The sequence below is a fragment of the Trematomus bernacchii genome, unplaced genomic scaffold, assembly GCF_902827165.1.
Source record: "Trematomus bernacchii unplaced genomic scaffold, fTreBer1.1, whole genome shotgun sequence".
NCBI lineage: Eukaryota > Metazoa > Chordata > Actinopteri > Perciformes > Nototheniidae > Trematomus > Trematomus bernacchii.
This window is the reverse complement of record NW_022987582.1, coordinates 14717140-14732273: the sequence shown is the minus strand read 5'-3', so window position 1 is coordinate 14732273 and position 15134 is coordinate 14717140. Positions and strand designations below refer to the sequence as shown.

The 15134-nt window shown below is 44.2% G+C and overlaps 1 protein-coding gene across 1 annotated transcript in view; it reads right to left on the bottom strand.

Annotated features, from left to right (window-relative positions):
• Positions 1-15134, bottom strand: part of zfpm2a (zinc finger protein, FOG family member 2a) — a 122502-nt gene that overhangs the window by 3947 nt on the left and 103421 nt on the right. The window contains exons 6-7 of the mRNA XM_034127909.1: positions 1202-1408; positions 362-589 (exon numbers count right to left, since the gene is read on the bottom strand). Of these exons, the coding sequence (XP_033983800.1) occupies positions 362-589; positions 1202-1408 (435 nt within the window). The remainder of the gene's footprint in view (positions 1-361; positions 590-1201; positions 1409-15134) is intronic.

Below are 15134 nucleotides of genomic sequence, written 5' to 3'. Positions count from 1 at the left end.
CTGTGAAGGAGATAAAAGGGAGAAATGCTCAGAATCTCGCCTCCCACTTCTCCTTTAGAGTTAACTCTAGACACCATCAAACGCTCGTGCAATATGCCAAGCTTATTCCCATCCACTTGATTTTTTTTTGTCGCTCAAGGATAAACTGTCAACTATGCAAGCTGACAGCAGGATATGTATATTTCTGAAAGGAAATGACAGTCATTTTTTCAAACCTGTGTTAAACTCTGTCCCTGTGTATATTTTTTCTAAAACATCTTACTTAAAAAATGAATTGAAAGTAGCCACCTTCATGAATTGTCATATGTAAAACTATTGTAATCTATTATGTTAAAGAGTGTTCTGAATCCATGCAACTCACCACTGTGCGAGGTGCTCAGGTGTATTTCCAGGGCCCTGGCTCCAGAGAAGGTCTTGGTGCACTGTGGGAAGGGGCACAAACTGGGGGTTTGGTGGGGGCCGCTGTCGTTTTCCTCCACCACCGTCTCTGGCTCCCTCTGTCGCCCGCTGCAATAGTACATCAGATGGGCCTGCAGGTTCCTCTCGCTCCTGAACCAGATCCCACATGCCTTGCAGGGGAAGATGTCCTCTGGAGGGACAGGGAAAGGGACAAAGGGTACAGGATATCAGGACATATAGCGCACTTTCATATTTATGCATAAGTATAAAGATAAAGAGCTTGCACACACACACACACATACACACACACACACACATGCTCCTGTTCTCTACAGTTCTGACTCTCAAAGCCTGCGTTAAAAGGCTTTTCCACCAAATCCTCAGCTGCTGCATATCGCTGTGTTGCTACCACTCGGTTGGTGCCCTTTCTCAAGGGCAAACAAGAACACTGGACCATCTGCTTACAGAAGCCTCCCTGTCGAGCTGAACCCAGATAGCCCTCGCTAAGTAAACAAACACACTATTTGCATGAGGCGTGTATTTTGCAATTAACACGTTAGTCCGAGCCTCAGTGTGTTTATGTGAACCCAAAACTTGAAGGTCGATGGCTCTTATCTCCGGCGCAGAGACTCATCTGGGTTAATCTACGCCCGGCGGAGACGACGCTCCTTGTTAAGCAGGTGACTGAGTGCAGGCTGTGGAACAGTGTGTGTGTGTGTGTGCGAGAGAGAAAAGGAGAGCATGCATGTGTGATTGTGGGAACAAAAGCATGTCTTGCTGGTGTTGATGCACGGACACTCACTGTTCACGATGGCAGTGGGCAGGATGGAAGCCATGGCGGCCTGCTGGGGCAGGAGCTGGATGCTGTCCAGCAGCCTGGCTGGGTACATGCCCTCGCTCAGAGACATGTGGTTCACCGCCTGCAGACGCGTGTCAAAGTCCACCGCAAACGCCACCAGCTCCTCGCCCTCCATCATGTTCTTGGTGGTGGTGCACCATAGTTGGCCACCTGGACAAAACAGAAATAGACGAGGGATTAGAACCGATGCCCCAAGAGAAGAGCATGTACTGCATGTATACGTGAGACTTAAATGTCAAGGCATTATGCAACATGAGAAATATATTTGTGTGCACAACATCTCAAAGACTCAATGGTGTGTTGCATAACAGTATGTAGTGGAAACATGAGAGTGGCATTTTATTTTTCTTCCCCCTTAAAGTATAAAAAAATGACATGTAAGTGAGGGCCCTTATTTCTCAGAGGATGCTGTCACAAGTTATTCAATGCTATGAGTACTATAAAACCTCCTTTGTTTAGGAAATTCTGAAATTTCACAGACAGATATCTAAAAAAAACCTTCCCAAATACAACCATGCAACTGAAGGTACATATGTAAATGTATTTTTCAAAAAGAGTGAACAAATCCTTTAAACATTTCTATTTTTTCTGTCAATCAAACGTCTTTTAGGCTACAAGCACTGATATCCAGAAGCCAGGCAAACCTCAGCTGGGGTAAACTGTAGCCCACAGTGCTGTTGTCAGCTAGAACACTGAGACAGGTCCTTCATATTATTAGATTGTTGTGTTTTGGGATTAAGAATTCCTCTGAAATCTTCTGAACATATTCATTAAGTCAGAGGAAGGGGGAAGGGGGGGGGGGTAGAGGGAAGAGAGTGAAGGTTTTAGCTTAGATAATATTTATCTCAGCACATGACAGGCTTTTCAGCTGCACTTCATTTTCCATTGAAGAGATTAAAGTTTTTAATATGACTATTTACAGAAATCTGGCGGGGGAGATAACAACAAACTATGATACGCTCATGCTAAATGGCAGAATTAGGACATTGTTTCTGAGGAAAGCTGGACAATTAATTAAAGCACGCTGTTAGCTTTCAAAGATGTGCAAACATACCGACGGAGTGTCAGGCTGAGAGGGGGACATGTGATTTGAGCCCCGGCTGATGTGGAATAAAGAGAGTCCTGAGGAGAGGTGTGAAGGCAGGGGGGATGCGGCTCGAAAAGCCCCCGCACATGTGGAACACTGATTACTCATGTTTACACAAAACCTGTGAATCACTGGGTTTAAAACCACCCTGTAGACACGGTGAAGGTGCTCGAGAACTGAAGGAACACAATCCACTTTTCTGTGGATTTGCTAGAAATGGGAAACTACAGCTAGGGAATGATACGGTGGCCGACAGGGGCACACGCACTACAACACGCGTGAGGAGAAACGCGCTGCACATACAATAATGATGCAAATGTAAAAAAACACAAATGTGCCAACACGTATGAAAATAAAATAAAACATCTTCACTAACATCAAAAAACACGCGCAGCATTCAGAAAACATTCACTAACTTGAATGCATGCATGTGTTGGTGAAGATGTTTCTTCATTTTCACATGTTTTGGCACATTTGTGTTTTTATATTTGAATCGTTTTGAAAGGTGCAGTGCGTTTCTCCTTATGGAAGTTGTTGGGGCTGTCGTAGCGCATTTGCCCCTGTCGACCACCATAGAATGAGCCTCGACACTATTTCGGCAAGCTTTATGTATAAATGACCTTTCTGGACAGAATAGCCCCATTATTTTAATGCAAAATTGAATATTTCAGATTTCACATCACTGTTTTGATGAAACTCTTTTCCTAGCCCTCCCTATCTGCTGGTGAAGCACTGGAAATTAGACCAGCACAAACGTGTCAAAGGAGTGAAATATGCTATCTTTCAAAGTCCCATTTGTGTGCAGGCTTCCTCCCCGTAAGTGTGTGTGTGTGTTTAAAGAGCAGTGCCTATCTGTCGGCCAATCTGCTGTGACGAGACACACACTTCAGGCCGCTCCACTTCATCGTTTTGATTCTGTCATACCACACACTGCCTGGAGAGGCCCCTTTGAATTTTTATCTCCTAATTAAAATAACAAAACTCCTCTCCACTGTCTGCCCAAGTTACCATCAAGGTAGATACAAACTGCCACTGACAATGGCGGGGGGGAATATATCGCAGTCATAGCCACAAAAGTTTCCCTCTGAATGGATCTTTTAGTTCACACGCGCTCCGCTTACAAAGAGAATGACGAACTATAGATACAAATCAGTGTCTTTTTTAGATCAATCCATATCAAAGATACTGTATGCTCTCCTCAGCTGAAATAAAATGGAGTCTGATGGAAGTGTTTTACTGCATTTTGACGGCGGAATAAGCACTCAGATTTGCATCCCTTCAGCCAAGAATGCTACAGATCCATCTGTTGTGTGTGAGAATGCTGGAAGTGAGTTTTAGGACTGCGTGTCCCAGTTTCACTGAGCAACACCAAACACTGAGGCAGCACTTGCAACAGTCGCTCAACCAAGACAAGGTAGTAAGGAACATGTGCAGTAAACATTTCATCAAACTACCAATCCGAGATATTTCTTTCAATTCTTGACAGTTTTTAATGGATTTTTCAGCATTTCGGATGTTTTTTCTACTGTTTTCTGAAATGCATCGTGATCGTGCATAGCTTCACATCAGTATTTTACATTTAGAAATATAAATGTGTGATTTACCGTGCCGTCGTAACACCCAAACATACCTACAGCACATTATGTCCGTGTCATTTCCATGCACATATAGAGATGCATGGTATAGAAAACCGACAGCACAGGGTGTCAGGTGGGCAGCAAAACAACCCGTGAAGGAGCTGTCCCCTGAAAGATTGGTCATGGCTGTTTCCCTCTGACAGCCTTTCCATGACAGGTGATTTGAATCACAGGAACACAGGTGAGCCACCTATAACAATGGCATGAAAGAGGGAGCGGGGAGGGGGGGGGTCAAGAGTTAGAGCGGTGGTGAAAGTGGGGGAAAGGCTGGGAAAAGTGCAGCTTGTGATTTGCACTTGTTTGCCTCGCTAACTGTCTGCAGTGAGCTGCCTTTGTGCAGTGGCCAATGCAGTTGGAATGAAGGCTATTGTCTAAATCCTCCTGCAGAGCACCTGATAAAAGAATAAAGAACTATGACATATTCTAAAAACAATGGAGGAATTAAGGGGAGACAATAGGCCAGCTGCCTCATTAAAACAATCAAAAACGGCATCCTGTACGTAGTCCAGATAATTAAAAACCACTGCTTCCTACGGTCTCTCAATACATATCCACCGGCTCACTGAGGCCCGAGACGGTGGCTCTGCTGGCTAAATGCCCTCTTCCCTCTCGCCCCTTTGATTAATGCTTTATTTGAACGTGCAGTTGAAGATGAACATATGAAGGAATTCATGAAACAAAATTATAATGCAAGCCCTTCCCTTTCCATAAGTACTTATAAACTAATCAAATGTCTCAGGATGAATCACAGGGACACGGGGCTTGTGTCGCCTCCCCTTTTGCCTAAAGCCCCCCGAGAGATTTCAAAGTGCAGGCATCACAGGGCATTTTTTAATTTTCTCACTTTAAATGACTCTATAAGAAAAAGGGATGTGTACAGTATCTGTATATGTATGTGGGGGGAGGAGGCAGGGGAGAATAGAGCACCAGATACTTGAGCAGGAATAAAAACATTTTGGCTCCCTTCGAACCGCTGCCACCGTATCTTAATGAAGCCGCAAACAAATCTCTCATGCCTCGTGCAAAAAGCTGAGAGACAACAAAGCGGGGCAGAAAATAACAGAAGGGCCCGGATAATTAAACTGGCCTGAAGACAGGTATTCAAATGTTGGTGTGTAAACAGCACAACTCTTTAATAGTTTAGCTGTAAAATGCGTAGTTAAGCACATCAGCACTTGCCTCTCCCCATCTGTCCACACACATTACGGCTGCAGAGGCCATTACAGCGCCGGAGTACAGTCCCACTGCACCACAGACACATATTATGGGAGGGGTTTCAATGGGGCTTCTGGGGAAACTGTCCCATTGGCATTACCTGGGTGCATCACAGGGTCATGTTTTAGACGACTACTCTTTTTAAAAATCAGTCATTGTCCTTTGTCCACCCTGATTTATTCAGTGTTTCCCTTTGGTTCTGTGATTCTGCTGCTTCAAGTTCCCCTCTCCTTCTATTGGCTGCTTGCTAACTGCTGGTCTTAATTGTGAAGTGGGGCTCGCGGCGCCTGCAGCCACAGAGAGGGTTGTAATTAAAGACCTCTACTCTTCTTGTCTTCAAATCAGCTCCAACTCCTCCTGGTCAAATGGGAACAAGCTTCGTCGCACCTGCGAATATCAAGTAGCTGTTACCACCTCCCTTTTTTTTTTTTTAAATGTAACAATCATACCAGGAGTAAATTACAACTTCCCCCCCTCTGAATCTTGTGAAAATATTTATCGTGGATGAATAATATCTGTATCTGCACCTGACAGTGCTGCGACAAACAAAGCCTTCCTCATGAATACTGGTAAATATTTGGACTGGATCATCACAGTGGAACACATTAAGGATGACTCACAGCAGAGAGGGAAAACGCTGAGTTGGAGAACATCATTCACGGGGTCAAACAAGCTTACTATTATTGACGGTACGCTAAACTAGAATTAGCTGACTCTACTTTTATTTCACTAAGGCACTGACACAGATTGAGTCTCTCCTACGCTCCATCCACCTCCTCCTCTGGTTCATGTTCTGTGCCGGCCACTAGGAGGCACTCTTCTCATGCTCTAGCTGCAGCTCTGTTGTTGCTGTGATGATGCAGAGCGACTCAGACATGGCAGAGCTGGAAGACGACAGTGTACATCCTCGCAGGTAAATATCTTACTCTCAGGAGAAATGTATTTGCATACATTTTGACATGTTTTGTCTGGATTTTGGGCTTCAAATGATGTTTTTTAAGCAAAAATCTGGGGCAAAAAAATCTAAATTCTTTAACGTTTAATAATCGTTTTTTGCTGCATTTCTTTTGCACAAATTAGGCATCCAAATCATTTTCGAAGATTCTCAAATCACATCCACAATTCTGCTATTTTTCCAGAGGAATAAATACCGTTGAGTAAATATGTGTTTACAGAGAACTCGCCTGGTCGTCCCTGACACCCCCCAAACCCCCAGATTTCCCCTCCTTTTTGCACTACGGAGCCACACTAATTTTAGCATCAAGTGTTTTGCAGATATAGCCAGTGCGCAGAGCTCATGGATGGCCTCGAGCGGATGGCACACGGGTCAGAATCCACAAATTAAAAAGTCCTCCCAGGGGAGCCTGGAACACGCCGCTGTCTCCATAGCATACATTCACAGGCAACAAAGACATAAAAGCAGCACAGCACCGAACAATGTCACCCAGCACTATGAACTGTTTGAACATACCAAAACTGTTGTGAAAAGAAAATCTATCAATGATGTGATTCAGCACATGTTTTAACGAGTACAAAAAATTAAATGTATCACTTTGAAATGAAAAGAGCCCACGAGTCTCTGGAGACTGGTGTAGCTGTTTCAATAGGCAGGAGGATGTTTGCCTGCTAATAGTGTTGTAATCATTTTGATAGAGAGGAGAACAAAATGAGAATTAGCAGAGTGCACTGACAGAGCTTGAATATTTAAATATGAGTTTATTATACAAATTTCCCACTGAAATCCATTAAATGTGGTGTGTTATGTTTAGAGAAAACTATTTATGAGGCACATTCAAATCTGAAATAATTACTAAACAAATGAAATGTTTTAAATAAACCCTTTTTGCTTTGCAGGTAACACACTGTGCGGTCAGAGTGAGTGGCTACAAAGCAGCTCTCCTCATTAGCTGCCACACAGTAAAGTGGAGGGCCCATTAGAGCTTTATTCTTTATTTGGACAGGTTTGTCCCGTTGAGCACTCTATTAGCTCTCCCTCTCTGCGGGTGCTGCCGGTTGTGGCCGGTCGACATGTGTTTACTGCGGCCCCTGCTGCGGCGGCAGGCTGGTTGGGGGCCCGTCCTGACCGAGCCCTAGCTAATGGGACCAGAAGACCCCATCGTGACAGGGGCGCCGCTGCGATGAGCACCGCAGCAGACCCCTCCCTCTACTCCAGCTGCGGCCCCGTGGCCCATGCCCCCCCCCCCCCCCCATTATACCCATCACGGGAGCAGGTGAACGGCGGAGGGCCAAACGCCGGTGAGTTTGCTTTTTCCCTGCGAGAGCCACTCGCCATCGCCACACGCCTCAGTGGTTCCTCCAACATGGCTCCGGCCCTGCGCCACAGGGACTGGCTTGCGTGTGTGTGTGTGTGTGTGTGTGTGTGTGTGTGTGTGTGTGTGTGTGTGTGTGTGTGTGTGTGTGTGTGTGTGTGTGTGTGTGTGTGTGTGTGTGTGTGTGTGTGTGTGTGTGTGTGTGTGTGTGTGTGTGTGTGTGTGTGTGGGGGTGTATGGTGGATGCCAGCCCTAATGGAAATGCTTGCCGTTTAAAAAATGGAAGCTTCTCTCCTCTTTGGAAAGGTCTTTTTTTTGGCCTTCTGGTGCTGGCAGTTCTTTTTTTCCTCTCCAGAAGGAGCGAGAGCCAGGGAGACGCACCTGTCATCCATTTTTTTGGAATTCGACATTATTGATCTGGTCGTGAGGAATGGAATTTATGAGTGTTTTAATCATTGATTTGTGTTTAAAAAAAAACAAGTGCTTCTATGGCTCAATGACTGAGTGTATGTGCTAATTCCAAGTACAGAACACACACACTCACTGACACACACCTACACGGCCCAGTCACCGGTGCAACATCCCAGCATGCCCTCTGTCTCTGCACCCCTGTAATTCAACATATTGCTTAAAGTATGCGCTAATTAAATGTTCCGTCGGTTTGCAAGGGTAAATAAATAATCTGCGGCTAAAAGGCCTAATTGCGTTTGTCACATTGTGTCTCGTGGCTGGTGCATCGGGAGCACAGCCGCTGCCCTTGCTCGTTGCCATTCTGTCGTCCTGGCAAGCCCCCGCGCTGCCCCAGGTATCACCACGCGGCCATCTGGAGCCGACATCTGTCTCTCTATTGATCACAAGGGTTTAGCACTTGATCAAACAGACTGCGACAGGAAATTGCTCTTTTCCCCACAGAAAAGGCCAATCGCCTGCGTGAGGGTAATAGAGTGGAACTGAGTTGCAGCACCAGCGCGGCGGGCAGCATGGCGGTGTGATCCGCTGTGGAGGGTGGCACCACGCTGAAGTCCACTGCCATGTTACCAACACCATGTTTCACGATAATATTTATAAAAGCAGATTATAAATCTTCCACTCTTTGAGAATGTGTATGCATGCAGAAGATGAGCCCATCAGCTCTTATTAAAAAAAACTGTCGTTTGAAGAGCAGCATTCATCTTTCAAGTCGTTCAGGTAAAAGCCAACAGCTGTCTGAAAGAGTTCGAAAAGCTGGAATATGCTACATGATAAGTACGCCAGATGGTGGGAAATTAATGTATTTCTACTGAAAAAAAAACGTCATTTTAGCATTAGCATTAGGGCTGCATTCTGACATTTCAACGTCAGTCAATATAATAATTAAAATCAATTGTAGCAGCTTTAAAAATGATCTTATTAATAGAAACTAAGTGAGATTCAGAGTGGGAACTCCCTGACGAGGCTGCAGTTGTCTCCTGCTCCTCGCTGTATCCCCACTGGAGTTCAACACACCATTAGTGCCTGAGGTGAAGCTCCTGAATGTGTGTTACAGTATGTTAGCTGAGGCTGCGGTCCACATCTAACAAAAAAAAGAGTGCCTTCCCCTCTGCTCAGGCATGCTTTCCAGGCACTCACTGTAACACCATGTTTAGCAAGTATGGACAATTTGATACTGAAGGTGACATTTATTCCGCATTGTGGCAAATATTTAATTGTTCCTGCAGAGAGCGAGATATGTTTCCCCTTGCCTACAGTGCTGGGATTGTCCTTTGGAATATGATGCAAATTTGGGATGTAGCAACTAATTCCTTCCTCGCACCCCTGTACACCCCCCCCCCCCCCCACCCTCAATCCTCCGCCAGCCTCCATCCTTCCCCAGACACGAGGATTCTGATTAATCGTGTGACCGCCCCTCGCTTTGCATTTTACACAATCTCACGGCGCCACGGTGAGATGTGTGAGGTGTTTCGCCACTTTTGGCGAGCAGAAAAGATGTAGCCCAAGGAAGAACAAGTCGAAAGTATGAGGAAAAAAAATATGACCAGGGGACGTGATAAAAAATTATCAGCCAGTGTGTTTTCCTGTTTGGTTTTAATCTACATTTAATTAAATTCTTATCTGCTGTGTGCTTATGGCTGCATTTGAATGGCGAGGCTGCATTCATTATGAATGGTAAAATTGAACTCAGTACATTGTGTGTGGCCCAATAAAGAAACAAGACTCTTATTGCGGTGCATGCACAAGCTCCAACAGACATGCGGAAAAAATAAGTCAATTAAGATCGCTCTTTAAATTACCGCTGTATCAAAACAAGGGGCGGGAGCAGGCTCCATAATAGAATCCTGACAGGGGGGGGGGGGGAGCACATGCCTGTTGTTAATATACATCCCACTTGATACAGCCAATTGTATTAGCAGTTTATGGAATGCACAGAGTTGATGAAGGCTAGATGTACTATTCTGTCATGATTATCGACATTGCTGCAGAAGGAAAACTAAAAGTTTACTATGGAGGTAAAAAGAAAATGGCTGTAAAATAAGATTCCTCATAAAGATTCTTAACGATAGAGGTCAACGACAAAGGTCAGAATATATAGACAATATGTAAGCTGAAGACAGAGGTGGGAAGTAACTAAGTACATTTACTTAAGTACTGTATTTCCATTTTATGCTACTTTATACTTTCGCTCCACTACATTTATTACAGCTTTTGCTACTTTGAACAAAATGCATCTCTAAAAAGTCTAACTAGTGGACTAACTCTTTAAGTCACAAAATATTTAAATTATTACAAATATTTTACAAAAATGTAATCAGAACTTTGTTTGTGTACAACAGTACAATTCTACATTATTATCTGAAAATGTCACATATATAAATATAATAATATACACGCATAAAGGCAATTCTTCTGGGCAATGATTACTTTGACTTTTTATACTTTTAGTACATTTTCTCAGATAATACTTTTGTTCTTTTACCTAGGTAAAGGTGAATACTTCTTCCGCCACGGGCCAAAGATACTGAAGAGTTAAACTGAAAGGAGTAGAAAAAAGAAGCTCCAAAATTGTAATGCTATTGACAAAAGACACACGGCTTAAAATGGGCGGGCGGCACTTCATAAGCTAAGAACAATATCCCATAGGCAGCACCCCGGAAAACGTGGAAGAAGGCCCTGATCCGATACTACAAAGTTGGGCCCCGGCAAAATCCCTAAATCTTCCCGTTTGCTTATTCGGAGCAGCGTGGGGGGGGGGGAGGGGAGCTCCCGCTGCCTGGCCATGTTTACAGAGCCGTTCTCATCTCTAGGCCCTGCTCATCCACGGCACTGACACACGGTGTCTACATGATTAGGGGTCCGCCTTTGCATAGGGGCTGTGTGCGGGGGGTTGGAGGATCGGCAGATGAATGACTTTGGTGCATCGGAGAGGGATCACAGCAGATAATCGCACCCGACTGCTGCGCCGCGCCTCTCAGATCTGGTCTTTAAAATAATGTTCGGAGTCAAGTCTCTCCAAAGCTTTCTTTTTTTTTCTCTCGCAGGTTATCTTACGCATTTTATGTTTGCTGTTTAAATCTTAACAGGACACGAGCAGCAAGGGAGAGCAAATATGTCTGGAGTCGGAGGAACCGGAGTGGAAATGTCATTGCGAGGGGGTGAAGATTAGCTGAAGCAGGGGCTGAGGAGATGAGACTCCTCCAGAGAAGCTGTTGAATGTAACCTTGGGAGGCGGGATTCCTCTGGGGATAATGAATCTGACCTCATGCTACACTGAGAAAACAGAATTACATTAGGTGTGTTATGTCAACAGATTTCACAGAACTGTATTAGGTTAGTTGAAAGCATTAATATTAACTTTAAACTCATATATTGGATTTAAACGTAATATTATTGCTACAGATACAGTTACGTGAAATCTGTTGACATGATTGAATTAAAGTCAACGTTTCGGTTTTTCAGTGTACAACAGACTCAAAGACAAACACCAATAAGTGCATTTGAATACAGGCCACCACCACTGGCTCACAGACACTGAACACACCACAACATAAATTCCAATATCATAAATACTGCTATCACACAAACAGAGCAGCCATAAAGTAGGCTGCCTGTGTCTGGGACTATAAACCTCTGGCGTTACTCATAGGGAATAAACACACATGCACAATTTACTGCACTAGATCCCCCCTTTGTTTATCTTTTAAATAAGCACACTTTATCACGCTCCTGCATAAGCAAATTGCATGCAATGTGTGTTGTTTTAACATTTGATATGCTGTCCAGAAGATTCATTTCTCCCTGCGAAATTCAATTGTCTCTGCAATATCCCGCTGCCATAGGCATCAGGCCCCATCACCTGTTCGTTATCGCTGGCCGTCCTGTTTGGGAAAGCTCTTGAAACGGTGCCACGGCATTGACTCTCAGTTAACAGCAGGTCTGTGAACTTCTCACGCTTGATGGCGGAGGCTGGGAAATTACGCTAACAACTAATTAACATCATAAAGAGCGCTTTAAATGGACCGACGACACCTGCAACCTTCATTTGCACACGCAGAGTTACCTGTGTTTTTATTTTCCTAGATAACGCATGCATTTTTTAGCGGAATATTCATTTTCCTGTGGCTGGCTTTAGAATTGGCACCACTGTCCTTGTTTTTTACTATGTACTGTAAGGAAAGGAAAAAAAAAAAGCCACCAGGCCAAAATAGTAATTGTCAAAACAGAGAGCTGGCAGAATTCCTAAAGCAGTTTTCTTTCAGCTTAAAAAATGCACTTGCTATATGCTGTGCCTGAAAAAACACATTCCATTTCTAATTTCTGTGTGAATTTAAAATATTTCCAGGCGCAGACATAGACCTCCAGTTACTGGTCCGAATAACAAAGTGCTGCCTGTCAGTCGGAGACACTTTGCTGGCTGGCTGAGCTAAGCTGGTTTAGACTGACAAGTCTGGCACTTCCTCTCCAACTGCACCCCCAACCCCACCCCCCCCTCCCCCCCCTCCCAACCTCACAGATGACCACAGTACAGTCAAGTATCCATGTTCCTTGAAAGCTCTCCGCGTCTTCCCTTTTAAAGGTCTGAAACAGCGGCTAACTTCCACAGCACGCTAATGCACTCACACCTCATTACAGAGCCACATTACGGACTACAGCAGTAATACTCCTTTAATCTTCTCCAAATCGTTATAAATGTCAAGCTGGGGGCCAGGGACTTCCCAGTCTACTGCACCAATGGCTTAGCCTGCGATCCCCTCTTTTCCTGTATTAGCCATAGCCGGAGAATTACACTCCTCTCTGCCAGATCCCCTGAAACTTCCAACGCTTTTGTTCCAACATTCAATACACCATTAACATACGCTTTGAAATGGTGTCTCCCATCCCTTTCCCCCCCCAAAAAAGCAGCTAAATATGAACACAGTTGATACCCCTACCCCGCCATATACCCCGCCCGTCCCTCCCCCTTCTTTTCCCCCCTCAGCCTCTCCTAATGAGACGCAACATCCCTGTCTCTCCACTGAAGGATCCAGACTTCCCGTGTGATAGAGAGACCGAGCGGCTGTTTATTAATAATGAATTTGGATGTTTGCGCGCGGAATTGTTATCAGCGCGCTCACACAATCCCACCAATAGTTTGCCCTGATGGGGTAGCCGGGTTCCTCATTAGCAGAACATATTTAATCCAGAAGTTTCTTATCAAATGTCACACCTGCATCTCTAAATGGCATTTTCACATTCATTCGCCTGTATTTGGGAGATGAGGCTCCAAGGTGCTTTGCAGAGATTAAGAAGGAGAGAGAGTGCAAGCTTATTTTATCATTTAGCGGGTCTGGAAGGAATCCAAGGAGTTTTTGTCTTGTTGTTGTAATTAGAAAGCCTTTTAAGTGATAACGCCTGCATAGGAATATGAATATGTAGCGATCAGGCCAGCCCCCTCCCCTCCCTTCCTCATCTCTTCTCTTCCTCCTTTCTTTCTCTTGGCTTTTTTAAATTGTTGAATGCTGAGTTTTTGTTCTACGTACAGCAAGGATTAACTCGGAAGCTTCAGAAGTTTAATGAAAGACTTGAAAGTGCACACTTTTTCTCGTTTCTGGCTGTGACAGTGTTTCTTTCTTTCTTGCGAGATGACATGTGAACAACGCCTGTCTTTATGCCCAAAGCTAAAGGATGGACTTCACTCAAGGATACATTTGATTAGCAGCACTTGACACAACATAATGTACAGTGTAGGGCAGCAACAAAACAATTCATTTGATTGTTGGCCGATTACTTTCGAGATTCATCGATAAATGGTTTGGTCTTTGCAGGGGCCATATTGGGCTATGTCAACAATTGGGAAAAATGTCAATTCTAGTTTCTCAAAGCCTAAGGGATGGATTGTTTGTCAGTATAAAACCCAAACTATTCAGTTTAATATGATATCATACATAGAAAAGCAGGACAGCATGATAAATGACTTTAAAGATGAATTGCTTATGAAAGTAAATGGCAAGTATTCTAAAGATGTTCCGAAGTACTACTCGATGTGTCTAATCGTACAGCAATTCAACCCGAAAAACGCATTATATTATTGTTACATTTCTTTTAGTTGTGCTAATATCTTACATTCAAAGAGCTGTTTGATAAACATAGTGTTCAGCCTTCACTGAGACCATCACGCCCATTTCAAAGCCGTGGAGAATGTAACATTTCCTGTGAAAAAAGCTCAAAGATATAACATTTCCTGCTGCAACACTCCTCTCCAGCTGCAGAAAGATGGAGCAGGTCTGCAGTCCCCCCCCTCTCAGTAGTGGCATTTAGTCCCAGTGTATATCCAGAGAAGCTGCTGCTAACCATCGGGCCAGAGATAAGTGCAAAACTGAGAAGTATTGATCCAGTAATAGTGGTTCACGCTTTGACTCTGACACCTTAACCCTGCAGACATAATGTCATAGCCTCTTATCCTTTCCTCTTAACACAACCTGCCTATCTCCCACACGCTGTCACCTCTAGTAATACGCTTCTCAAAAGCTCCCCTAAATCACTGAAATCATTGCACTTTCAGACATTATTTATTTCCCCCCACCTCTTAAAAGTGAAGCATGATTTACAGGTTGGTGAAAGGTTGTGCCTTTTCCTTTCCCCCCCCCCCCCCCCCCCCTCCATATCCCTGTAGACTTTTTTTTCCTGTCTAGGTAATTCCATTTCCACCATGCTACGTCGCAATGACTATGTTAGGTCTGTGTAATTGTGTTGGCTTACAGCGTGTGATAAATACAGTGGAGCTACACCCGCACGGTGATCCCAGATGTATGGTTTAGACGTTTTCATTAATTGAAAGCGTCACTGTGTAACAGCGCGGTATTACACTCTGGCAGGTATGAATGAAGTCTAATACAGCTTAATTACTCCACAGCTAAATATGCATTGTAGGGATCTCTTATGTGGGGCTTTTTATCTGGTACAAATCGCGAGTTTAAACCACTGGAGGGTGGGAGCGATAATTAGTGAGGATTTAAGCATCCAGAATTCTGATAGAAGAAAACGCTCCAAACATCTCCCCCATGCACACAAAAGGCTGCAAAGTTTTTTTTGATCGATGTGTTTCAAACGGCTGCCACGAGAGCGTCTAGGCCATCGCTGAAGGTTGCCAAACGTTGACATTATATGCAAATTCTGTTTATTATCTTGCAGGCAGCACAGATCCTGCCGTGGTT